Below are 25,961 nucleotides of genomic sequence, written 5' to 3'. Positions count from 1 at the left end.
GCGAGGTTAAAGGAAAGAAATATCAGAGCCCACCTGAGGTCCTGGCGGAAAGCGTGCTCGGTGTCAAACTGGCTTAGGAAGAGGCAGTGGATTGTGTCCGGGAGATTGAGCGCCTTCCTCAGCGCTTCCAAATCCTTCTGGTTTAGCAGCCTGGCATGGGTGGAAACCTGCGGGAAAAGGGAAATCGGAACGGGTTGTCCTGCTGCCTCAAAGAGGTGGGATCCTCCAGGGCATCTCCGTTGGTGCTATCTACAGGCAACTGGAAGGTGCCTTGAGTATCTCAGCCTGAGCCAGAGCTGAGCAGATCCCACCTGCCTCCCGAGGAAGGGCAGTCTACCCTGCCTGCAGATGACCACGGAGGCAAAGAGGGTGGACATAAGCCCATCGTTGTCCTGGCGAGATCACGGAGCCACCGTGCTCGCTTGGGAAACAAACAGCACCCTTGGGTGCTCTAGAGCCAAGCACAAGTACCTGCAGGCACAGCCCGGTGGTGCTCCCCTTCTGCTGGTTCATCGTCTCACGCAAGAGGCTGGTCAGGCTGTTGTGCTTCTGCTCGATGAAATACAGGTCCTGGATCTGCTCAGCGTCCTCCAGAGTGGAGTATTTCAGGCGTAGGATGGAGTCAGGAGTGGCGCACTCCACCAGTTTGCTCGTGGCAGCGGAGAGGACCTGTTCTCCGTAGGGATCGTGGCCTCCGCAGTGGATGTGCTGGGAGCTCTCCAGCACGATGGCGGCGGAGGTGTCGTCACTGAAGCCGATGAAGACATCGTGTTCCTTGGGACCCAGCTCGTGGGACCAGTCCCTGCACAAATCGGGGTTCTCCATGTGGACGAACCGACTGGCCCATCTCTCCAGGTCCCGCTTCAGGTCTTTCTGTTGCCAGCTGAGGATGGTGTTCATGTCCAAGCAATGCTTCTCCAGACGGCTCAGCAGCGGGGTGGGGAACTGCGTGTAGACCACTTTCTTCTCCTCTATAACAATCAGCCGGAATTCCTCCTTCACGCGGCTCTTCACCCTATGAGTGCCAAGGCCCAGGTCGACGTAATAATTGTCCCCCAGGGTGACAAAGCACTGATTGAGGGTATCGTAAAGGCTCTCGTAAAGGTTCTGTATGTTGAGGAGGACCACGGGCCTGCCTATCTCCATGCAAATTTTCACCCTGTTCACAGAGCGGCACACCTGGGAATAATCCTGGTCCCGTGGGAAACCGGAGCCAAAGATGATGTCACAGTTGCCGGTGTCTATAAGCCGCAGCATCTGGATGATCTGAAAGGCGGCGTTGTTGGTCGTCAGCAGCAGGAGGTAACGAGATATGAATCCCGCTTGCTGTTTGCCCATGTTTTCCTCCAGCAGACGGATGCAGCTGGTTGCCATGTCATAGGGAAGACGCACCTCGCTGGTGCAGTTACGGAAGATTTCCAGAGGACAGATGTCTCTGGAGCCTCCAAAGTTTCTCTGAATGGCCTTTACGAGGAGCTCCTCTTGAGAACAGTGCTTCGTGTCCTGCGTGTAGGACACAATCATTTTGATCAAGCTGTAGAAGTCGCGAAGCCCAAAGAACTCCGTTTTCTGTGTTTTCAGCACGTTGCAGTAGAAGTTTGCCAGAACGGGGAACAAATGCTTGATTCTTTCAGCGTGAGGTTGGCCGGCACAGATGCCTTCGGCGGTCTTCACCAGATCTTCCTTGCTAGGTTCAGTCCGAAGGATGAGGAGGCCCCTGTTCATTTTGGCAGGGTCCAAGGCCCAGTTGGAGATGCCCACAAAGCCAACTTTCTTGTAAGCCTCCGGATTCTCGTCGTCAACGCATCCATCCTCCAGAAGAGGATGCAGCGTCTTCAACGGCATATCGGGCGAGTCTTCTGCGAGACCGATCTCATCCAGCAGGACCACGGATGCAAACTCGTTCAGGTTCTTGCCCTTCTGGAACTGGGCGCATTGTCGGAAAGTGGAGATGATGCCTTCTGGTTTTGAATGGGGGCTGCACTGGAAGGAGACCAGCTGGACCTCTTTGAATTTTTTGAACAACGGCCTTTCGGACAACGCGCCTTTCATGGCATTCACAGCGATGGTTTTGGATAGGGATTTAGAACTTCCCGGCTTCCCAACCAGAAAGAGCGGCACCCGGAGGTCCATGCAGACAACCATCATGAAGATGTTCTCCATCAGAGCGTTGTTGCAGGCTATCGCCTTACCAATGGAGAGGTTATCAAGGACCACCTCTTGGCACAACTCAATCTCTTGCTGTAGCCAGGACGCAGGGACCGAGAAGCATCTTGCAACCTCCTCCAGGTACTCGTGGCGGCTCTCCAGAGACAGGTAATAGCAGACCCCTACCGAGAGGACCAAAGCCCTTTGCTCATCGTTTAAGGTCGGTTCCTCTTCCTCCTGACGCTTCCTCTTCTCATCAACCTTGCGGAAAAGCAGGTCTCTCAAGTTGTAAAACCAGAGCACTATTTTCATGCAGCGGTCTATATCCCGGAGGCTGGCGACTCTGCATTCGTCCTTCCTCTCTCTCAGGAACTTCTGGGAGGCTGAAATGACGTTGGTGAAGACATCCAGGTTTCCCGCGGGGATCTTGCTCCCCACAGTGGACTTCACGATCTCCTTGATGTACAGGCTTTGCGTCTTCTCATTCAGCTCCCCAAAATCCCAGACCAGAGGCAATAAACTGGGAGGAAGGGGCTGCACCCGGTACACCAACTGCCGCAAAGGAATGTAACCCAGCTTCTCCGGGGTGTCTTCGCTCCGGACGCGGTAGCCCAGGCCAGCTTTCTCCAGTTTCTCGATGGTGTCCTTGGTGTGCCTTTTGTAAGGGTTGCAAGCGGCCACCACTTTTAAGCGGTTGGTGGAAATCCGCTGTCCGTTGACGCTGTGGTCACACAGCACTTCTTTGATCGCAAAGATGGCCTCTGAGGTGTTGGCTTCGTCGAAGAAGAGCACCGTGTCTATGTCGTGCTCTTCTTCGTTGGCGCGTGCCAGCTCTACAGCCTGCCTTACCTTCTCCTGGATGGTCTTGGAGGTGGTGCCGCCGTGAACACGCACCACCATCATATTCTGACATTCCCTGCCTGCCCTTTGCAGGCTGCACATGAACTGCACCAGCTTCGTCTTCCCGCAACCGGTTTCACCCATGACGATCACAGGGATCCCGCACTGGAACCGCAGGTGAATAGCCAACATCTTTATGGTGTTGTCCAGAGTCAGCTGGTACGAAGCATCTGGATCTTGGCATTCCACACCGAAGACTCTGCAGAGGGCCTCCAACTGCTCGGTTCTGGATAAGGTTTCAAATTTCTTATTGAAAGGAACATCTTGGAGCAGCAAGGTCCTGTATAAATTCCTGCTCATAACCGCCTTCTCCAAAACAGCCTGGGAATAAGCATCGATCGCGTCCAAGTTCTGGTTGATGTGGAAACCCAAGAACTCCATGGAACCATCCTCAGCATGGAAGACAATATAGGGGTGAGACTCCTGCTCCCACTTGCGTCTGAGCTGGTACTCTCTCAAAACACTGTCCATCTCCTTCGACTCCTCGCTCGGCACGCTTTCATCGGACATGTTGAGGGAAGGCATGGCAAAGTCCTTGGACATGGCGATCATGAACTTGATGACGAATGTTTTGAAGCCGCGGAACTGATCTCCAACCACCTCACTGCAGAAGACCGATTTCTCGCACTTTTGTAGCTGGAAGTTCAAGAAGTGCGTGAAGTTGCTGAGCTCGGTCCAGGAGGGGTTGCTTCTCCCGCAGAACTCCATCAAGCACGCCAGGCATTCTCTCTCTGTCCCTTCGATCTTGCTAGGGACAAAAGTGAAACCGTCAAGGTTTTCCTTCCGTTCATATCTGCTGAGGTATTGGTAGGACCTTTGGAAAACTTCACTTTTTAGCTTGTCCCGGTCAAACCATTCCTCCCTCAGTTCCGCAGGAGGGACAGAGCTGGGATCTTCCAGCAAGTCGAGCACCCGCAGCGGCGATACGCACTCCACGGTAGGAAAAAGATCCAGAAATTCTTCTTCCATTTCAATGGACATCTAAAAGCGAGAGGACACAAATCACCGTGAGGAGCATTCTCCAACCTCCCGCATTTCCCTACATCACCAACCCCCCTTTTTTTATTTCCCCCTGGTCACAAATGGTTCAGCAAGCTGGGAAAAAAGGGAGAAACGCCAAGATGTCTCCAAGCCTTCCTGTGGATTGAAATCCCTATAACCATTAAAGTCTGTCTTGCCCGGCGTCCTGTCTTGGGTTGGGTGATCTTGTTACCTTCTCCTACGCTTTCTCCTGTTCCACCAAATCCTTTTGGAGATGGAGGGACCTGAACTCAGCCAATATTCAAGGTGTGGTGAGGAACCACAGATGGATGATCAACCGCTGGTGAATCTGGGGTGCATTTCACGCCTTCAGGAACTCTAAAGCAGGGCTGAGCTGCAAATTGGCTTTAAAAACATGCGTGAGGTTCCAGTTACAGCAAAACTGGGATGAAAAAAACTCCCCTTTTCCACCAAAACTCAGTGCAGGGCCTGGTGTTTCACTTTGAGGAGAGACACGTTTGGCCTGGTTGCTTCTATGTAGGTGAGATGTTGACCCACGGGAGAGGCAGACCCTAAATTGTGCATCGCTCCGGCGGAGATCAGAGCTTAGCAGATTGACTACGCTCAGCCTTAACGGTTCCTCCACCCAAGCGCAGACCCCCAAAATACCTCTCGCTTCTTCGTACTGCTAACGCCTCTCCCTTTTGCCAGGTATTCAATCAAGTAAAGATGAGAGGGTTGGCACTTCCAGACCAAGCCGTCGGGACTCTGGATGTGCCGCAGGATGCACAGGTCAATCAGCAGCCGGTAGAGACCCTTCGATACCTGGCAGGGCAAAAAAAACCCAAATTAACCAAATTAAAATCGCTGCTCTGCTTGGGCTGGGTTTGAGTTTCCACCTCCTTCTCTCCCTCCCTGGGTCTTCTGTGTTTCACCACCTCTTCTTGTCCACTTGAAGCACTCACCACTGGAGACACATCGATGTGGAAGATGCAGGGCTGAATTTCGGTCGAGGATTCCTTGATGGAGAGGAGCTCCTCCACAAAGAACTGGAAATCGATGTCCGACTCCATCAGCCTAATGGTTTTGTGAAGGGGTAGCGTGCCACCCAGCTGGGCACGGACCTTTCTGACGGTGGTGTCCACAAAGAGAGACTTCCCTAAGGAGCAGATGAGATGGGCATCAATCACCTACTCTTCCACACCTGCATGCGACCCAAACCAAGGAAATCTCTCCCCAAAAGCCCGGTGTGCCACCTTGCCTCCTTGGTTTGAGGTACAGCTCAGAATACGACTCCCCAAAACACTTACCCATTCCCGCTCGCTCCGAAAAGACGAACTTCACGTTCTGCTGATGGGGCTCTTTGAAGGCTTGAGCGACGGGGGCTGTCCCGCTCGGCACTTGGAGATGCATCTTCAGGTAGGTCTGGATTTCTGTCTTGGAGTAGCAGGGGAACGTCACCTTGTAGGCATCAAAGGCCGTGATAACATAGGAGTTGTGAGCTTTGGCATTGCAGAAGATGATGAATCTGTAGTTGGGGGTGCTGGAAGATTGCACCAGGCGGAAGAAGTGGGACTCGAGTTGTTTGGAAACTTTATAAACTAATTTATCAGCACCCAGCAAACAATAGATCTTCTGGTCTTGGGAAGCTGGGGAAAGAGCTCTCCTGACAAGCAGCTCCACCTCCTCCTCCTCCGTGTCGGGCGTACACACCAGGACCTCGTCGTACGACGGGAGAGGTGCCGTCTCAGTGTGCCGGTAGACGAATAACACGTTGGGTAACATTTCCTCTTCCTTACACATGACCAGAAGAGGTTTCCCCGCTTCAAAACCTACGGGTAAACTTCTCTCAACGCGCGTGCTTTCTAGAGCGGCCAAGTGCTTCAGCGTTTCCCCAAAAACATCCAAGCCTATGTATTTATCGGACACCAGGCCAGCGAATTTCTTACAGTAGGCATCCCAGAGCAGATTCACCTTGTCGTAAATAGACGGCAGACTCTCGAAGGAGGCGGCCAACTCATCGTGCGCCAGGGTGCTGAAGGAAACCTGGTCAACATCTCTGTTCGTGGTTTTAAATTTCCGTCTCTTCTGCAGGAAGCTTTCTCTCGTCTCCTCGTACAACTTGCTGAGCTCTTCAACCAACTCCTTGTCGTCGCCCTGCTCGAAGGCGAAATCCATGAGCATCTGCTCCGTGATGGGTGAGCTGGACAGGCAGCTCTGCAAGGCGGCCTTTGCCACCGACTCATCGTAGCCCGATTCGGCCAAGCTTTTGATGAACTGGGGAAAACGAATGATGTAGTCGTTCCAGGTAACCGATTCCTCGTCTGCTGCCGCCGCCGTATTCACGGAGTCCATAGGAGTCATCAGCGCGTCCCCCAGGGCTTTTTTGATATCTTCTTCTTTGATGTCATGCTTGATGACGGAAAGCATGATGAGCACCTGCGGCTCTGTGATGCCCTTCTGGACTCTGGCCAGCTGGCTGCATAAGTAGAAGAGCTGGTGTGCAGTGAACAGGTTGAGATGAGGGTAGGTGTGCCTTTGGGTCTCCAGGTACTTCTTCCACTCTGCCAAGCAACGCTCCATCGCTTTAGAGAGGCTGTCCAGCTCCTCCAGGAGGGGTCTTGTGCTCTGAACAAGGATCCCAGCGATCCCAAACTCCGTGTAGACTTTCACACGTTGCTGGGGGTTGCAGTAGATGTCGGCCTTCCAGTTGATGAAGAGGATGTTGCCGACGCTGAGAAGCTTCAGGTACAACTTTCCAACTGTTTCGACTCTTTCCAATATCTGTAACGAGCCAAAGAGACAACAGGGAACCAGCTCACGTACTGCAGCGTGCTCTCAACAGCTTCCAAACACCCCTCGGGTCACGCTTTCCTCCTGAGATCCGTAGAGCTCAGTTGTGGGCTCCCCAGTACAAGCGAGACATGGACGTGATGGAGAGAGTCCAGGGAAGATGACGAAGGGATTGGAGCATCTGGCTGCGTGGCCGGTGCCATGCTCAAGGTTTGGGCTTCTACGATCATGGATCTACCTTTGAGAAGAGGGGTCTACCCTTGAGAAGCTGGATCTACCCTTGAGAAGCCAGGTCTACCTTTGAGAAGACAGATTTAGCCTTGAGAAGCTGGGTCTACCCTTGAGAAGCTCGGTCTACCCTTGAGAAGCCCGGTCTACCCTTGAGAAGCCCGGTCTACCCTTGAGAAGCCCGGTCTACCTTTGAGAAGCCAAGACTACCTTTGAGAAGCTGGGTGTACCCTTGAGAAGCCGGGTCTACTCTTGAGAAATCCAGTCTACCCTTGAGAAGTCCAGTCTACCTTTGAGAAGCTGGGTGTACCCTTGAGAAGCCAGGTCTACCTTTGAGAAGACAGATTTAGCCTTGAGAAGCTGGGTCTACCTTTGAGAAGCCCGGTCTACCCTTGAGAAGTCCAGTCTACCCTTGAGAAGCTGGGTCTGCCTTTGAGATGCCAGGTCTATCTTTGAGAAGCCGGGTCTACCTTTGAGAAGACAGATCTACCCTTGAGAAGCTGGGTCTACCTTTGAGAAGCTGGGTCTGTTGGGGAATGATGGGATTCACCTGACCAACTGGGGCAAGAAGGTCTTCACCAAGAAGCTGTCCAGACTTAAGGAGAGCTTTAAACTGGACTTAACAGGGGAGGGGGCTGGAGTTTTGAGCAGCAGAGATCATGCCCTGGTGGGATTCATGCTCTCGAGGGATATGGGCCAGGCGAAGAGTAGAGTCGGGACCCTGAATTTTAGGAGAGCAAGGTTTCAGTTGCTTCAGGAATTAGTAGAGTTTGGCAAGGGACGTGAAGAATAAGAAGGGCTTCTACGGGTACGTGGGCCAGAAAAAGAAGATGAAAGAAAATGTACGGCCCTGGTAAATAAGACAGGAGCGCTCTGACATGGAGAAGACTGAGCTATTCCATTTTTTGCCTCCGTTTTCAATGGTAATCGCTCTTCCCACATCTCTCAAGTCCCTGAACCTCACGGCAGAGGCTGGAGTCCCTCCCATTGTAGGAGATCAGATACGGGGCCACCTGGGGAACCTGAATATACTTAAGTCCATTGGACTCTGCTCCGCTCTGGTAAGACCCCACCTGGAGCACTGCACCCAGCTCTGAGGACTTCAGCACAAGAATATGAGCCAGCAGCGTGCCCAGGTGGCCAAGAGGGCCAGTGGCATCTGGGCTTGTATCAGGAACAGTGTGGCCAGCAGGAATAGGGCAGGGATCGTCCCCCTGTGCTGGGCACTGGGGAGGCCGCCCCTCGAATGCTGTGCTCGGCGCTGGGCCCCTCACCCCACGAAGGCCATGGAGGGGCTGGAGAGTGGCCAGAGCAGGGCAGCGAGGCTGGGGCAGGGGCTGGAGCCCAAGGCTGGGGAGGAGCGGCTGGGGGAGCTGGGGGGGCTCAGCCTGGAGAAGAGGAGGCTGAGGGGAGCCCTCATCGCTCTCTGCAACTGCCTGAAAGGAGGCTGGAGCCGGGGGGGTCGGTCTCTTCTCCCCAGGAACAAGCGATGGGACGAGAGGGAACGGCCTCAAGCTGCACCAGGGCAGCTTTGGGTTGGGTATTGGGAAAAACTTCTTCCCCAAAGGGCTGTCAGGCCCTGGCCCAGGCTGCCCAGGGCAGGGGCTGAGTCCCCATCCCTGGGGTATCTAAAAGCCGGGGAGATGTGGTGCTGGGGGCCATGGCTTAGTGGTGGACCTGGCAGCACTGGGTTAATGGCTGGACTCAATGATCTTCAAGGTCTTTTCCAACCTAAACGATTCCACGATTCTAAGAAAGACATGGAGCTGTTAGAGCGGGTCCAGAAGAGGTACACCAGGATGGTCAGAGGGCTGGACCGGCTCTGCTGTGAAGAAAGGCTGAGAGAGTTGGGGTTGTTCAGCTGGAGAGGCTCTGGGGAGACCTTCGTGCGCCCGTTCTATGCATGAAGGGGGCTTATGAGAAAGATGGAGAGAGACCTTTCACCCAGGCTTGTAGTGACAGGACAAGGGACAACAGTGTCCCTCCACGGTGAAGTATGAAAGGTCTTGGGAGGGCTGGTGGGCACCACAAGTGAAGAGCAAGGCTTAGGCAAGCAAATCCCACTCCTGTAGCTTGGGAAGTGGGCGTCATCCTACAGCAACACCTCTGCTCCCAAAAGGCCAGAACTGCAAGTCATGGATGAGTCTCCCGAAAATAATTCCAGCAAAATCCCAAGCCCAACGGCCGCCATTTTTCGGGCTGCGCTGTGACTTACCTCCAAGAAACGGTTTGCCTCCTCTCTGCCCTGCTCAACCTTGGTGGCGATCAGCATAAGCTTGTTCTGGAGCTCCGTGAGCTGCGACAAACTGTATGACTTGGCCTTCTGGTCTGCTGGAGATGTGCTCTCCTCGCCGTCATTCAGCAGCCGCAACGAGACGCAGTCCTCAAGCGTAGCCTGGATAGCAGAGAAGACAACCAACATCACCACGTGGCCTTTTACGGAGCTTTGAGTTGAAATGCTGCACATCGGGATGCTACGTGTCGCGTACCACCTCCTCTGGAGGAAAGAAAAGCCTGTTTTCCACTGAAAATACTCAAGGTTGAAGAGAAAATTGGTGGTACTAGTTGCAAACCCAACTGGAGATCTATTGGCAACCTGGCATGCTCATCGGAGGTTGATTTCAAGAAAGATCTTTTCTCCCAATGACATTAAAAAATAGAACCGGACAAGAAACAGTCTTGGAGACCCTTTACCTTGAATTTCGGAGGTGCCGAGATGGTAAAAATCCCATTCCTGTTGATGTTTCTGGCTTGAGAGATCGCAGAACGCTTCACCGAGCCGTGGGAGTCGTGAACCAGCTGTATCCACGCTCTGTGGTCACAGGAATCTTTCTGCAAAAGCAGAACCAAAGGGAAACCCAGTAACCAGCTGGAAGGACGCTGAGCACCACTCCCCCACCCCAGAGCTGATGCAGGTGGGGTTTCTGTGACCATTTCTTCTGAGGATGGGGTTTCCCAGGGCTTCTGAGGAGATGCAGCCCCGGAGCTGGGCCTTTCCTAACAGCCCAGAGCGTCAGCACATGGTGAAGCTCTTGTTCTCTGCTCTGGTTTTGGTGGGGAGCAGAGCGTAAGGCTCAGTGACAGCCTGGGGCACAACCACAAGGGATCCTGTTAAACAGAAGACAAGCTTTTCTATCCAGTTCTGCAAGAGGTTCTGGAGTCTTCCAGCCTTGGAGATGCTCAAAACCCAATCGGACATGGCCGTGAGCTACCTGCCCCACCTGACCCCATTTTAAGCAGGGGATTTAGCCTAGACGATCTCCAGAGGTCCCTTCCAACCTCAACTATTCTGTGATCCTAATTTGTAGACTCCAGAACTCGTTTCCTCCTATTCACCCCCACCTCCTGGGCCTCCTCCAGTTGCCCACACGCATCTGTAAGGTCGTTTGAGATGTTCCACCAGGCTTCCACTCCAAAAAGAGCACGGCCTTTGCCCAGGTCCTGCCAGGCCCACGAGGATGGGAAACCATCTTAAATGGCATCAGACCCCTACACGTGAGCAACGTGGCCTCCCAGCAAGCGTCCAAGCGACTCTTGGACGTGGGACTTGAAGACTCACCAGCTTCTTGGGAAGCTCAGTGTCTTTCGCGATGGCTCCAGTGATGGAAGACAGAGCTTCAGAGAACCGGTCGAATCCATCTGTGGGACTCAGGTCTAATATGATGGGCGCAGAAGCAGTCATGGCATCACGGAAGGAACTCACTCTGTCGATATCCGTATCGTTTTCACCTGCGGAAATCGATGCCAGCTCCACAAATACAGGGATTTCCGTCTTGTCTGGGGGGAAAAAATGAAGAAAAAAGAAAAAGAAGAGAGACAGTTGAGGAATTTCTCTGCTCTGATTCAGGTAGCGCTGTGTTGTATGCGGGGAGCGACAAGGACTAAGTGGTCGCCCTCTGCTGCTGTATCTTCCTTCCAGCCCACCTTTTATTATGGTCTTGATCCAGGAGGTAAAACCTTTCCTTGCACATTCCAGAAGTTCCCTCAAAAAGGCCAAGACTCCCTGGGGAATGTCACTCAAACTTTTTTGCACCTTCATTAAGTCTTGGGTCATAAAGTCGAGTCGCTTCTTCTTGAATTCCTCCTCTTCCTGGAAAAAAAAAAAAAGAAACAAAGCCCAGTAGGCGTCTGTTGGGATGAGAAGGAAAGCAGCTCTGTTCTGTCTCCTCCTCCCCAAACAAGATGAGATCTTGGCCTCAAACCCAAGCCTGCTCTTGAATTCAGCCCTGTAGGCCTCCACGATGCATAGGAAGAGGCAACTGGAAGTAATTCCTTCAGTCCATCGCTCAAGTCTTGTTGAGGAGGAGCCTGACGGGATTTAATCAGAAGCTGCCACCTGTGGCCTTCCACATATCGACTTGTCTACCTGCGTTTCCCAAGAGCACCCGACACGATGCCCACGCATCTCCTACGTACGTATTTCGCCAGGTCGCTGAGAGTCTGGAAGTCCCCCTTCAGCTGAAGCACTTGTCTCAGAGCATCGATCATCTTGGCAGCGTTCACCACTTTCGAGAGGGTCAGGGAGTTTTCAATCCTCTCCACCGCTCCCGCGATCCAGTGAGCTTCTCCGCCCCTTGGCCTTTTGCTGTTCTCCATGATTTTAAACTCCTCCAGGAGCTGATCCTTGTCTCCCAGCACCTTCTCAAACTGGCTCTGCACGGTCCCAAGGGTGATGGAGAAGTCTTGGAGGGACAGGTAGGTTTTCTGAAAGTCAGCGATGGCTGGCTTATAAATTTTTTCTTGAACATCTTCTATGGACAAAACTTGATCTTTGGGTGTCGTGGCTTTGGTTTGCTCTGCTCTCGTCTTCCACAGCCCACGGAAACAGTGGCTTTTCTCCACAATGTAAAGCTTTTGCATCATGTCGCTATAATCGTCGAGGACGTGCGCTTCCATTTTGCCCTTGCCATCAATGGAGAACGTCTTCACCGACATCTGATCCTTAAAACTTCCGTTGTCCATGACGCTTTTCTCCACGGTACTTCTATCCACTAAACCAGGTGGGAAGAACAAGAAGGGACTCACGTCATGTGTCTCTCCACCAACAGATGAGCCCTGAAGTCAACGGGTTCCCTGACCGCGTTTCCCTCCCACCCACCATGAGACTCGATATTTTAGGAGACATCTCCCCACTCAAGAACCACAGAAGAAGCTCCGTTAACCCAAGCGGTACCTTTTATCATGTCCTCTATGCCACGGCACAGGCGGAGAAAGGAGTGTCTTCGCTGCTTCTGCTCTTCCAGTTGCTCAAACTCCTGCTTCCTGACCTCCAGCACGTTCATTATACACGTGGAGAAAGAGGGATCTGGAAAAAAAAAGAAGACCCGGACGTGAAGGAGAACCCCTTGGAAAGAGAAGAGCTGCAGGGAACATAACCCCTGCCATCAAACAAAAGATGAGTGTTTCAATTTGCAGAAAGCCTGCAGCCTCTTCCCAAAGCAGCGCTGCTGCCAAACCCACCAAAAATATCGATAAAGTTTCTTCTCGGAGCAGAATGTGGAGGACTTGTCCCCAAACCCACCAAAAATATGAATAAAGGTTGGTCTCGGAGCAGAATTTGGAGGATTTACCCCCCAAAGCCACCAAAACTATGAGTAAAGTTTGGTCTCGGAGCAGAATTTGGAGGACTTGTCCCCAAACCCACCAAAAATATCGATAAAGCTTGGTCTCGGAAAAGAATTTGAAGGATTTGCCCCCAAAACCAACAAAAGTATCGATAAAGTTTCTTCTTGGAGCAGAATTTGAAGGATTTACCCCCCAAACCCACCAAAAATATGAATAAAGGTTGGTCTCGGAGCAGAATTTGGAGGATTTACCCCCCAAAGCCACCAAAACTATGAGTAAAGTTTGGTCTCGGAGCAGAATTTGGAGGACTTGTCCCCAAACCCACCAAAAATATCGATAAAGCTTGGTCTCGGAAAAGAATTTGAAGGATTTGCCCCCAAAACCAACAAAAGTATCGATAAAGTTTCTTCTTGGAGCAGAATTTGAAGGATTTACCCCCCAAACCCACCAAAAATATGAATAAAGTTTGGTCTCGGAGCAGAATTTGGAGGATTTACCCCCCAAAGCCACCAAAACTATGAGTAAAGTTTGGTCTCGGAGCAGAATTTGGAGGACTTGTCCCCAAACCCACCAAAAATATCGATAAAGCTTGGTCTCGGAAAAGAATTTGAAGGATTTGCCCCCAAAACCAACAAAAATATCGATAAAGTTTCTTCTTGGAGCAGAATTTGAAGGATTTACCCCCCAAACCCACCAAAAATATGAATAAAGGTTGGTCTCGGAGCAGAATTTGGAGGATTTGCCCCCCAAAACCACCAAAAATATCGATAAAGTTTCTTCTCGGAGCAGAATTTGAAGGATTTGCGCCCAAACCCACCAAAAATATCGATAAAGTTTGGTCTCGGAGCAGAATTTGGAGGACTTGTCCCCAAACCCACCAAAAATATCAATAAAGTTTGGTCTCAGAGCAGAATTTGGAGGATTTGCCCCCTTTCGTCTGGGTTTGAATTGACGAGAGATGGAGCTTGCGATGGGCCTGAAGGCGAGGCCTGTAACCAGGAAGCTATACCACCGCAGTCCTTGGAATAAATCCCCCAAAGACCCCCAAACTTGAAAATAAATTCCACTAACACCCCGCAACTTTAAAATAATTCCACAAACACCCAAAAACTTGAGCATTAAAAAAAATGAACATTAAAAAAAAACGGTGTTTTCACTCCTTCCAGCTCCTCAAATTGCTTAAAATCACCTCCGTGGCCAACTGTTACATTTTTACTTCTGTTTTTTGGACTCCCTTTGCAGATAATTTTTAGTTTTCTTTGCATTTTAGATAATTAGCCAGTAGATAAATCTCCTGTTGGCCACGTAACTATGAGAACGCGCCCAAGTTGGAAACTCCGAACTTACTACAGGTGCAGAGGATCTTCTTAAAGGGCTCCTTATGCTTTAAGATGTCGGAGAGGATGCCGCAGGGAATGTCACCCAAGAGGACACGGTGCCCCACGAAGCTGGAGAACGCGTACACCCGGGAAAGGAGGATTTTTGCGCCGTCACCGAGCTGAACTTGAAACTTGCACTCTGATTCTTCTGTAAAATAAATGAAGTTTGGTGAAAGACAGCCGGCAATTTCTCTCCTGTGTTTCTTTGGAAGCCAGATCCTTGGGAAGAGCCAGCACCTTCCAGTTCATGGAGATCCGTCGCCCCACCGGTGTGGAGGACAGATGTGTGGTTGCTTTCTAGCTCAACCATCAAAACCAGCCCCTTGGGAAAATCCCAGATTTCCTTTGGGAAAGTCAGGTATCTCCCCCTGCCTGAAACAAACCATGGGGACCACCTAGGAAGCCATGGGGACCACCTAGGAAGCCATGAGGATCACCTAGGAAGCCATGGGGACCACCAAGGAAGCCATGAGGACCACCTAGAAAGCCACGGAGACCACGTAGGAAACCATGGGGACCACCTAGGAAGCCATGGAGACCACGTAGGAAAACCATGAGGACCACCTAGAAAAGCATGGGCACCACCTAGGAAGCCAGGAGGATCACCTAGGAAGCCATGGGGACCACCAAGGAAGCCATGAGGACCACCTAGAAAGCCACGGAGACCACGTAGGAAACCATGGGGACCACCGAGGAAGCCATGGAGACCACGTAGGAAAACCATGAGGACCACCTAGAAAAGCATGGGCACCACCTAGGAAGCCAGGAGGATCACCTAGGAAGCCATGGGGACCACCAAGGAAGCCATGAGGACCACCTAGAAAGCCATGGAGACCACGTAGGAAACCATGGGGACCACCGAGGAAGTCATGAGGACCACCTAGGAAGCCATGGAGACCACGTAGGAAACCATGGGGACCACCGAGGAAGCCATGAGGACCACCTAGAAAACCATGGGGACCACCTAGGAAGCCATGAGGATCACCTAGGAAGCCATGAGGACCACCTAGGAAGCCATGGGGACCACCTAGGAGATTGCATCTGAGGTTGGGCAGGCGGCTCCTGCAGACGTGGAGGGCTTCCAAGAGGGACTGGGGCACAGAAGATGGTGCTTGGTGGCTTTGTTCTGGCCGAGAGGAGGTGAAGGAACAATCCCACCGCAGCCAACAGCTACTGCAGGAAGGGCAGCTGTGGAGACAACAAGCCCAGAGTCTTTTTGATGGTGCCAGAAGTTGTAGCAGGGAGCAACAGCCACGAGTTGTCCTCTCCTCCATCTCCTGATCAAAGAAGGGCCAACACTGGCCTCGGACCAGGCTTTGTCCAACCATGGAAACCCTCCAAGCGCAGTGATGCCACCACCTCTCTCTCGTTCTAACACTTGACTGCCTTTGGACTCCACTCCCTCGCGGAGCACGCAACGAAGCAGCGTTGCGACGGGATAAAGAAATCAAGATTCCTGGAATGAAACCAAGAGCTTCTCCCAGGAAAAGCACTCAGGGGACACTCACGGACGGCAGAAATGAGATCGTAGAGCCCGGGAGCGTTGAGCAGGTTTGCAAGAACGGGGCCGGTGCTCTCATCAAACGCGTCGACGCGTCCCAACCTCTTCACCTCCGAACACAATTTCTCCACGAGAACGGAAAGCACCTTCCCAGTAGCCTCTTTGCTCGTCTTGTGGAGCATGCTTATCACGGATTTTAGCATGGACTCCTGGAAAGATGGGAAATTTCTCCTCTTTAGGGGCTTTGTGGACTCGCGGTTGTTTCAGAAAGGCCTTTCCCCGCTCTCTTAACCCCGCACGGGTCGGTAAAAGAGCTGGCAAAGTGGGACGTGGAGGCCTCCGGCAGCACAAGGAGGGGTGGCAGCTCTCCTACCTCGCTTTTGTCGAGGGCTCTGATCCACTGGATGACGTGATTCATAAAGCAGCTCTCCAACTCCATGTCACATTGCTTCTCCACGTTCAGGAAAGCCAAGTAGAAGTCCATGAGGCATTTGTCGTTAACCTACAGCAAGGAAACGCTTAAGAGGCAGCTGCTTTCTGGGTCCTTACCAGCCTGCTCGAGTTCCACCACCAAAACGGTGACCGAGGCAAAACCGAGCATGGCAAAGACCAGGAGCATCATCCCCCCCCAGCTGGAAGGTCTCCAGGACTCACCTTCTTCAACCACTTCTCAAACATGTTGTGGAGGAAGCCCTGCCACTCCTTGGTCCACCCCGCACAGAGGATCTCCACCGAAAAGAGCTCCTGCCACCTCTACAGAGGAAGAGCCAAACCCATCAGCTGGACCTTGAGGAACACCCGGATCTACCAAGGGTTGTGGCTCGCGTTGGTCTCTGGGCCTCGTCACTCACCTTCATGTCCTTCAGGAAGGATTTCTCCTCCGTGGGTGCCCTGTGAAAGTATCCCTCGAGCCACAGCGCGGTCAAACGTGAAAACTCTTGAAACCTTTCTGCTGAAGTAAACTGCTGGAATTCCTTGAGAAATTCAAGAAGGGAAGAGTGAGCCAGAAGCTCTGGGCTCTCCTCGGCTGCAAACGGGAGGCCGAGCCTTCGTGACAGAAGCCACGGATCCTGTTCTCACCTCGTTCGCTTGTAGCGAATCCACTTTGCCGACAGCCATCCCAAGGATCCGCAGCATCGTTATCAAGGAGCTGAATGACAGCGATTTCGTCAGCTCGTCCAAGAAACACTTGAGCAAGATGTACACCAAGTTCAGACACTGCAAGATCTCGTGCTCGTTCGGGGGCTTCGGCGGTTGGTTTGAAGACCCCGGCGGACACCTGCGGACACGGGAAAGGACCAAATGCTTCTTGTAGTTGCTTTCGCAGTCCCTACCTGACCACAGCCACTGTCTGCAGCTGGGAGACGTGGGCAGGTTCATAGGACACAACCCTGCTGGGTCTCCATGCTCTCCAGCCGTGGTGGGGTTAAAGCCATCAAAAACAGAGTGGGCAAACGGCAGCAGCCACCCTCTTTCTGCTCAGCCAGGGCTCTGTCCCTCCCTCCCCAGACCTTTGACGGAGGTGCCGCAGCCCCTCTCCTCTCAAGAAGCCCCCACTCACAAATCCTTGAACCAGGAATCCATCCTGGTGGCGATGACTTCCAAAGCCGTGTTCAAATCGTCTTCCTGAAAAAGAGGACAGAAGGACATTAAGGACAAACAGGAGAAGGTTTCTGCTCCCACGGCTGAGGAGCTTCCCCGCTTAAACGCTACAGCGTGAGGTTTTCTGGCACGATTAAAGGGATTTCCTTTCTTCTGGCCCCAGGATTCAGCTCTAACCCCGGGTTTCTACAACGAAGTCCTTCAGTCCTGCTGAAAATCTCTGCAGGAACCAAGGAGGCGTTCTGCCCCATGTCTAAACAGCCCCACCACTCCCCGCAGAGCAGAAGAAGGTCTTCCACCAGTCCCTTGTCCTTACAGGCACGGGGGACGAGGCTCTAATGACGTCCAGGGTGCGCACGTACAAGGTCTCCAAGAGGAGCTGGAGTGGAAGCCAAATGTCAGGCAAAGGGTCCCTGTTGAAGTTCCTCAGGGCCACCATCTCCACCACCTTCTTTGCCAGTGGAGCACATCTTCTAATCAAGGTCTTGTGAATGTCTATCATCTTCAGGACTTTCCTAGGAAAGCAGGTCAAGAACATCAGATGGACTTTGGAGGACCAGGAGGCACGTTGGTGGCGTCGGAGATGGCACCGTGACTGGTAGCCACAGTGGTGACCTACAGCCAGGGCGGCTGGGGGCCGGAAGGAGGAGCTGGGGTTTGACAGCGAGTGACTCTACACGGCAAAGCAGGAATTTTGGGGAATTTATCCACTTTAAGGTCACGAGGACAAAACTCGGGGTTCGAGTTGACCTGGACAGGCTGGAGGAGTGAGCCCGTGCCAACCTCATGAAGTTCAACAAGGCCAAGTGCGAGGTCCTGCACCTGGGTCGGGGTTTTAACGGTTTTAAACCGAAAGAGGCTGGATTTAGATCGGACTTGAGGAAGAACTGTTGTGCGATGAGGGTGGTGAGACACTGGAGCGGGTTGCCCAGAGGCATTGTGGGTGCCCCATCACTGGAAGTGTTCAAGGTCAGGTTGGACGGGGCTTTGAGGCACCTGATCTAGTGGAGGATCATAGAATGGGTTGGGTTGGGTTCGGGTTGGAAAGGACCTTCGAGGATCATCTAGTCCAACCCCCCTGCCATGGACAGGGAGATCTTCCCCAGCGTTGGCGCTGGTCAAGGTCAGGTTGGATGGGGCTTTGAGCAACCTGATCTGGTGGAAGATGTCTGGATGAGACCCCACGGCACCCGGCTCCATCCTCCCCTTGAGATCCACCTCCTTCAACACCCCCCCAGGGCAGGGGACACAGCGTGCCAAGGAGAAGGGGCAGCTCCTCGAGAAGCCACCGAGCAGAAGGAATGAAAAGCGCTTTGAAGAGCAGGACGGTTCATTCCCCTGGTCCCACCTCAGCCTTTCAGCCCCACCTTTGCTTCTCTTCGTCCCTCCTCAGCTGTAGGAAGGCTTCTGAAGGAAGCTCGCGTGTGAGAAACAAGTCCTCTGTCTCTTCCTTGATCGTGTAGAGCAGCGGGACCAACCAGATCCACAAGGTGCCTTCGGTGGTCCTGAGACACAATTCCTTCAGAGCCGGAAAGTATTTGCTGCAAAAAAAAAAAAAGGCCAAAAAAGTCGAACTTGCCATAACCAACCTCTGGGATGCCGGTGGGAGAAGTGTGCCAACACGGGATGGAGTCTTTTCCCACAACGTGTGATGGGATTCATCCTGCCTGGAAAGAGCTCGGATCGAGACGCCTCCAGGGGACAACCAATATCAGAGACGTCGGATGCCCTTTGAGGTGCCCGGGGTACCCAAGATGGACTCACCAGGCTGGAAGGCACCAAGCTGGGTTTAGGCCCCCTCAAAGACCCCTTGGCACCCAAAGTGACACATGGGGACAACTGAGCTGAGCCCCAGCCCTCTAAAGGTGTCGTTGCTCCAAGCGAGCAGGTCGACAAATCTAAATTACCTTTTTCCTCTCAGTTCTCTGTATTTGTCTTCGAAGAACTCGATGCCCTGCAGGTGCTTTTCAGCCGTGGCGATGGATGCCGCCGGGAGGGGGACGTCATAGCAAAACGAGGCGTGAAAGGCGAAGAGGAGCTTAGGAAGTTTATGCGCCTCGGTCTTCAGGCGCTTGATGATCGCTTGTATGAAGGCTCCGATGTTGTCTTTCACCTGGACAAGAAGAATAAGGAGCAGGTGTTTCAGCAGGCTGGACAAGATGGGTTTTCTCCAAGAACAATCATAGAATCATAGAACCATGGAATTGTTAAGGTTGGAAAAGACCCTTGAAGATCACGGAGTCCAGCCGTTAACCCAGCGCTGCCAAGGCCACCGCTAACCCACGGCCCCCAGCACCACATCTCCCCGGCTTTTAAATCCCCCCAGGGACGGGGACTCAGCCCCTGCCCTGGGCAGCCTGGGCCAGGGCCTGACAGCCCTTTGGGGGAAGGAGTTTTCCCAATACCCAACCCAAACCTGCCCTGGCGCAGCTTGAGGCCGTTCCCTCTCGTCCCAGCGCTTGTTCCTGGGGAGAAGAGACCGACCCCCCCGGCTCCAGCCTCCTTTCAGGCAGTTGCAGAGAGCGATGAGGGCTCCCCTCAGCCTCCTCTTCTCCAGGCTGAGCCCCCCCAGCTCCCCCAGCCGCTCCTCCCCAGCCTTGGGCTCCAGCCCCTGCCCCAGCCTCGCTGCCCTGCTCTGGCCACGCTCCAGCCCCTCCATGGCCGCCTTGGGGTGAGGGGCCCAGCGCTGAGCACAGCATTCGAGGGGCGGCCTCCCCAGTGCCCAGCACAGGGGGACGATCCCTGCCCTGCTCCTGCTGGCCACACTGTTCCTGATACAAGCCAGGATGCCAGTGGCCCTCTTGGCCACCTGGGCACGCTGCTGGCTCATGTTCAGCGGCTGTCGACCAACGCCCCCAGGTCCTTTCCCGCCGGGCAGCTCCCAGCCGCTCCTCCCCACGCCTGCAGCGGTGCCTGGGGTTGCTGTGCCCCAAGTGCAGGACCCGGCCCTGAGCCTCGCTGACCCTCACCCAGTGGCCTGGGCCCATGGCTCCGGCCTGGCCAGGGCCCTCTGCAGGGCCTCCCTGCCCTCCTGCTCCGGGGAGAAGGATGGGAGGTGGAAGATGCTGCTGCCCGGGGGCACCTCGCGTGGCACCTCCCCAGGGAGACATTTTTTATTCCCGGTGCCACGTGTCCACGCAGGAAGGTCCTAGGTGCTAAAATACACCGGGCAGGAGAAGGCTCTTAGTTTCACTCCTCCGATGTCCAAGCCATCCCCCAAAATGAGGGATACCACTTTGCCGGCTCCCCAAGGGTTTAGGGCGGACGCTTACCGCATCCGAACTGAAGACGATCTCAAAGCTTTCTCCCGTCTCGGCGTCCCCGACACAGACGATGTTGCTCTCCTTGAACCTATCCAGTTTCCTCTCTACGCGCTCAAGGGAATTCCAGGAGGTGGTGTGAGCAAAGAAATCGCACTCCAGGTATTCCATCTGGATCTTGCACCTGGGCACCTTTGTGGATAAAACTTTCCTCATGTGGGTGCTGCTGCTGGGGAAAGTGCATTCGATGTGTTCGAAGACGGTCCACGTTCCTGGGGGAAAAGGAAGAGTTTGAGAACAAGACGTAGACACCGAGTTCGGCCGAGCCCCGAAAACACGAAGCCACCTGAGCGTTTCTCCAACCCAAGAGGTGCCACCCGTTTTCCGGATGGGCTTTGGGTGCCAGCCGTCAATTTTATTACGAAGGAAGAAAAGCTGATTTGTATGAGCAGCTCGTAAACCCGCAGCTCGAAACCTCCCAAAATAAACCGGGGTGAAAGGGAGGCCGGCCTACGGCCATCGCCATCGCGGCCGGTCGTGACTTCGGGGGAAATACCAGCGCTTACCGTCCGCTTTGATCTCCGTTTCGGGTATATTCACGACACGATATAACTGAGCGTCTCTGTGCTTCCAGGGCGCCGGGATGTCGCGGTTCTCTAAAGCAATGTGCTCTAATTGACACTCTCTCTCTGCGCTGTGGGTGTTAACCAGGGCGTATTTATAAAAGATGCGTCCTCGGCGCAGGTGGGAGAGGGGGATCCTGGCACTGCCCGTGATCGCTCGCTCTCTGGAAGGGAAAGAAGCTTGTCAAGTCAAGGTTTGGCTCATCCAACGAGACGTCGTTGGCCTTCAAAACATCAGGGAGCAATCCACAGGCGGGTTCATCAGCCGAGGGATTCATTAAATCAACCGGCCCAGCTCAGATCCTCGCCCGGGGCTGAAAGATCCTGGCCCCAGCCAAAACGGCAGCTCCGTGGGCGATGGGGAGATTGGAGGAGCCACCGCCAAGTGCTGTGGCTCCGCCAGGACGTCTCCATTTGGGGGTTCGCCTCCAACCTCCGTAGGAACCCTGCAGCCAGGTCCTTCAGGCCAGAGCTGAACCTCCCGAAGGAGAACCGCAGTGGAAACACCTCCTCGGCGTAAATTCAACCATCTTTTTTTTTTTTTTTTTTACCTTCGCTCCATGTTGGCGAATTCTTTGCAGAGGCCGGGCTGTTTGTAGAAGACAACGCAGATCTTGGAAATTTTGTCGAGTTTATAATATTCGGACAGCACAGCAACAAACTGCAGGGTCATCATGTCTTCTGGGGGGTGACGTCCACCAAAGAGATAGGGGTTGGGCTGGCAGCTGGCGGAAAAGAAGTGGTGGGTCCCCACTGCGTCCCACCGCCACCGTCCCCCTTCCCCTGCTCCACCACTCACATCCACTTCAGTTGGCTCTTGGCCGACGTCCCCAGAGGTTGCGCGTCCCCTGCGTCGTCACCTCCCGCCCTGTTGAAGACCCCTTGGTTACTCTGAGGTCTTACAGAAAGAGCTGGATGGCTCGGAGCGAGCGCCCACCGCTTGGGTGCGGGAAGAGGATGTGGAAGGACGCCCCGGGGGGTCTCTCTACGCCAAGCAGAGGTGGGATTTGAGGGGAGAAGGGCCCTAGCGATGCCTAAGCTGCATCTCCTCCCACCATAGCCCCTTCTCCTGGGGAGCTGCTGGACCTCCAGCCCTCCAGATCCAACCTCAAGCCCTTCAGCAATGACGTCCCTCCACGCAGCGAACCTGCTGGAAGGTCCTGGGCCTTCGCTGATCTCCCGGTCATCTGCAACCAAGGAGAAATCATCGATTAACGCCTCCAAAGAAGGTGGTGAGCCAAGGAAAGGTGGAACCCGGGGTTCACCAGGGAGAGGGGGGCTCCTTGCAGCTTGGGCTTCTTGGCAGAAGAACCCCAACCTGCTCTAGGAGCGAAGTCTTCACCGTCCTCCCAAGCTCCACCAGCGCTCGGGCACGGCCCTGCTGGGGACAGGGATAGGCGGCGAGGCCGGCAGGGTGCGGGCAGCCGCCGGCATGGCCCATCGCGTCTCCCTCCCTGTCCTCCTCCCTGGACAGGTCCCGGGGGAAGCCCAGGGTGTGGTGGCACCAAGAGCTTCCACCTCCCACCCAGCTCTTGGCACCCAGGGCCGCTCCTGACATGACTCAGCACCCAATTTATGGTCGGAGAAGACGATGTGACCGAGGAAAGGCCCTCACCGGTACCTGCGCGGTCGAGGTTCCCCTGGTTTGTCACCTCCGCTCTCTTAACGTCACCTGGGCCCTTCGCCTGGAGAAAAGGAAGATGGGAAGAGTTGAAGGCAAAAACTGAAGTTCAAAAGCTGAGAGCTGAAAGGATCGGCGAGGCAAAGGGCTGGGCAGGGTCTTCTTCTGCCCCTACCACTTGGAGAGCGTTGAGCTCCAAAATCCAGGCCAGCGACGCTGCTGGTGTGGAAAACTCAACGCTTGTCCTCCAAGAGCTTTGGCCATGAGCTTCAAAAGCCGCAGTGGACTCACCGGACTCCCGAGACCCTTCTGCTCCTGCGTTCCCGACGCTGCCTTCGGATGGACGCCAGCGTTCCGGTAATTCTCCTCCTCCACTGAGGCGTAGGAGGGCGTTGGCAGCTGCTGGAGCTGGATCTCCTCTCGTGGTGGGACCTCAGGAGCCTGGGAAGGAGAAGAACAGAGCTCCCGGTGGTCACAGGAGCTTTTGGAGGAATGGCGGAGCCACCTCAGAGCACAACATGGCTGTCACCACAGGTACAACTCCTTCAAGACCAGAACCTGACCAGCGTGGGACCACTTTGGCAACGCCAAACCCCCAGAGATGCCTCCCACCAAGCCAGCGGCGACCAACTATTCCCCGTCGCGTCCCAAAACTCACGCGCCCGCACGTGCCCGCATTAATTATCCTCTTTTTTTCCCTTAAAACGGGCTCTTTTCTTTCTAATCGCCCTCTCCCATGGAGGATTGTCCTGGGCCTGACCAGGAATGGTTCATCTTCTCCACAGCAGCTCGCAGGGTGTTGGTTTGCGGCCAAAACGACGCTGACAACAGGCGGATGTTTGAGGCGGCGCTGAAGAACGTGGGTGCGAGGCTTCTGTGTCTCCATCTCCCCCCACCCCAGCGAAGGTTAAGAGGTTGGGAAGGGTGGAGGACGCCAACTGAGCAAAGAGCTGCTCCACCTAACACCGTTCGCCACAATAAAAAGAAAAAAAAGGGGGAATTTGGGGGGGTTTAGGGTTGGGTTTTTTAACTGGCGACCCGGCACGGCCTCCCCGTGGGAGGGGGGGAGCGGTTTCCGCCGCGTCGCTTTCCTTTTCTTTAATTTATCTCGCTTCTCCGCTTCGTAAACAGCTTTATCGCGCCCAACTTGCTTTTCCTTTTCCTTTCCTTTTCGTGTCGGTACAAACGACGTTAACGAATTCAGCCAAGACCCAGAGCGGGAATCGGAGCCAGCGAGCGGCTGCATGCCGCTTTGCCGATCAACAGAACTCGCTCCGACCCTAAAATTGGACATTTTCGCTAGAAAACCCCTGATTTCAAGCTACCGAGGAGTTCCAAGCACCCACCTTGTGTCCGCTGAGGGATTCGGGGGCCGGATCCTGCCCGCAGCGGTCGTCTCTGTCTCCCGCCGGCATCTGGTCTAAAGAACGAAGCGAATCCCTTATTTTCCCTGCCCCGATCCCATCGGGATCCATCCCTGCGCTGGCGGTACCTGGCTTGTAGGGGATCTCCCAGGAGCTGTCGTCACAGTCGGATGCGTTGGATGCCATCGCCTGCTCCGGGGTTGAACCGGTGTCCTCGCATCCCTCAGGAAGGGAGTTTTGGCCGTCGGATGCCGTCGGATGCGCCCCGGCGTTGCCGATAGCTCCGTCTCCCGCCGAGGGGCCGCTCTCGCCCTCCCGGGTGGAGGGGAGTTGCGGGTCCAGCGCTTCTCCTCCGTCGCCTTCGGAGCCCTCCATCCCGGCGCGCTGGGAGGGTGGGGAGATGTTTTAGCCCCCAAAACCCGCAGGCCAACGGCAAACGGGAGCTGGGGGCTCCGAAACATCGATTTGGGGAGCTTTGGGGCTCGGAAACATCAATTTGGGGAGCTTTGGGGCTCCAAAACATTGATTTGGGGAGCTTTGGGGCTCGGAAACAAGAATTTAGGGAGCTTTCGGGCTCGAAAACATCGATTTGGGGAGCTTTGGGGCTCGGAAACATGAATTTAGGGAGCTTTGGGGCTCCGAAACATCGATTTGGGGAGCTTTGGGGCTCGGAAACATCAATTTGGGGAGCTTTGGGGCTCAGAAACAAGAATTTAGGGAGCTTTGGGGCTCCGAAAAATCAGTTTGGGGAGCTTTTGGGGCCAAGAAACAAGAATTTAGGGAGCTTTGGGGCCGAGAAACATCGATTTGGGGAGCTTTTGGGGCCAAGAAACAAGAATTTAGGGAGCTTTGGGGCTCCGAGAAACAAGAATTTAGGGAGCTTTGGGGCTCTGAAACAATGATTTGAGGAGCTTTGGGGCTCGGAAACAAGAATTTAGGGAGCTTTGGGGCTCCGAAAAATCAATTTGGGGAGCTTTGGGGGCCAAGAAACAAGAATTTAGGGAGCTTTGGGGCCGAGAAACATCGATTTGGGGAGCTTTTGGGGCCGAGAAACAAGAATTTAGGGAGCTTTGGGGCTCAGAAACACTGCTTCAGGGAGCTTTTGGGTTCAAAGACACGAATTTAGGGAGCTTTGGGGCTCTGAAATGCCGATTTGGGGAGATTTGGAACTCAGAAACAGCAATTTTGTGAGCTTTTGGACTCAGAAACACCAATTTCGGGAGCTTTTGGGTTCAGAACCCCCCATTTAGCAGGATTTGGGGCTCCGACCCCCTCCTTTAGGGAGCTCTGGGGCTCAGAAACAGAGACTTTGGGCTCAGAAACAGCAATTTCCTGAGTTTTTGGGCTCTGAACCCCCATTTCGGGACCTTCTGCGGCTCCAAGTCACCAATTTGGGGAGATTTGGGGCTCCGAACCCCCCATTTGAGGAGTTTCTGGGCCCAGAATCCCCCATTTAGGGACCTTTTGGGGCTCCAAGTCACCAATTTGGGGAGATTTGGGGCTCCGAACCCCACATTTCGGGACCATTGGGGCTCCAAGTCACCAATTTGGGGAGATTTGGGGCTCTGAAGCCCCCATTTGACGAGGTTTTGGGCCCAGAACCCCCCATTTCGGGACCTTTTGGGGCTCCAAGTCACCAATTTGGGGAGATTTGGGGCTCCGAACGCCCCATTTGAGGAGATTTTGGGGTCCAAACCCCCCATTTCGGGACCTTTTGGGGCTCCAAGTCACCAATTTGGGGAGATTTGGGGCTCCAAACCCCCCATTTGAGGAGGTTCTGGGCCCAGAACCCCCCATTTCGGGACCTTTGGGGCTCCAAGTCACCAATTTGGGGATATCTGGGTGTCCGAAGCCCCCATTTGAGGAGTTTCTGGGCCCAGAACCCCCCATTTCGGGACCTTCTGCGGCTCCAAGTCACCAATTTGGGGAGATTTGGGGCTCCGAACCCCCCATTTGACGAGGTTTTGGGGTCCAAACCCCCCATTTCGGGACCTTT

At 54.0% G+C, this 25,961-nt stretch overlaps 1 protein-coding gene across 1 annotated transcript in view; it reads right to left on the bottom strand.

Moving 5' to 3' along the window:
- LOC148052801 (E3 ubiquitin-protein ligase rnf213-alpha-like) overlaps window positions 1-25,961 on the bottom strand; it is a 45,655-nt gene that overhangs the window by 19,068 nt on the left and 626 nt on the right. Inside the window, exons 2-31 of the mRNA XM_087778595.1 lie at window positions 24,094-24,349; window positions 23,948-24,021; window positions 22,893-23,042; window positions 22,596-22,665; window positions 22,128-22,167; window positions 21,780-21,848; window positions 21,532-21,705; window positions 20,924-21,144; window positions 20,370-20,629; window positions 19,005-19,210; window positions 18,465-18,638; window positions 17,414-17,612; window positions 17,057-17,121; window positions 16,576-16,774; window positions 16,347-16,469; window positions 16,150-16,248; window positions 15,869-15,997; window positions 15,503-15,704; window positions 13,963-14,142; window positions 12,224-12,355; window positions 11,467-12,041; window positions 10,975-11,140; window positions 10,610-10,827; window positions 9,745-9,882; window positions 9,266-9,445; window positions 5,340-6,813; window positions 4,995-5,188; window positions 4,699-4,854; window positions 472-4,029; window positions 34-167 (exon numbers count right to left, since the gene is read on the bottom strand). Coding sequence (XP_087634721.1) covers window positions 34-167; window positions 472-4,029; window positions 4,699-4,854; window positions 4,995-5,188; window positions 5,340-6,813; window positions 9,266-9,445; window positions 9,745-9,882; window positions 10,610-10,827; window positions 10,975-11,140; window positions 11,467-12,041; window positions 12,224-12,355; window positions 13,963-14,142; window positions 15,503-15,704; window positions 15,869-15,997; window positions 16,150-16,248; window positions 16,347-16,469; window positions 16,576-16,774; window positions 17,057-17,121; window positions 17,414-17,612; window positions 18,465-18,638; window positions 19,005-19,210; window positions 20,370-20,629; window positions 20,924-21,144; window positions 21,532-21,705; window positions 21,780-21,848; window positions 22,128-22,167; window positions 22,596-22,665; window positions 22,893-23,042; window positions 23,948-24,021; window positions 24,094-24,340 — 9,806 coding nt within the window. The 5' untranslated portion in view covers window positions 24,341-24,349. The remainder of the gene's footprint in view (window positions 1-33; window positions 168-471; window positions 4,030-4,698; window positions 4,855-4,994; window positions 5,189-5,339; window positions 6,814-9,265; window positions 9,446-9,744; window positions 9,883-10,609; window positions 10,828-10,974; window positions 11,141-11,466; window positions 12,042-12,223; window positions 12,356-13,962; window positions 14,143-15,502; window positions 15,705-15,868; window positions 15,998-16,149; window positions 16,249-16,346; window positions 16,470-16,575; window positions 16,775-17,056; window positions 17,122-17,413; window positions 17,613-18,464; window positions 18,639-19,004; window positions 19,211-20,369; window positions 20,630-20,923; window positions 21,145-21,531; window positions 21,706-21,779; window positions 21,849-22,127; window positions 22,168-22,595; window positions 22,666-22,892; window positions 23,043-23,947; window positions 24,022-24,093; window positions 24,350-25,961) is intronic.

The sequence above is a fragment of the Nipponia nippon genome, unplaced genomic scaffold, assembly GCF_047370975.1.
Source record: "Nipponia nippon isolate SJK-2023a ecotype South Korea unplaced genomic scaffold, ASM4737097v1 scaffold_44, whole genome shotgun sequence".
Taxonomy (NCBI): Eukaryota; Metazoa; Chordata; class Aves; order Pelecaniformes; family Threskiornithidae; genus Nipponia; species Nipponia nippon.
The sequence above is the reverse complement of the archived record's forward strand: the minus strand, read 5'-3'. Positions and strand labels throughout refer to the sequence as shown.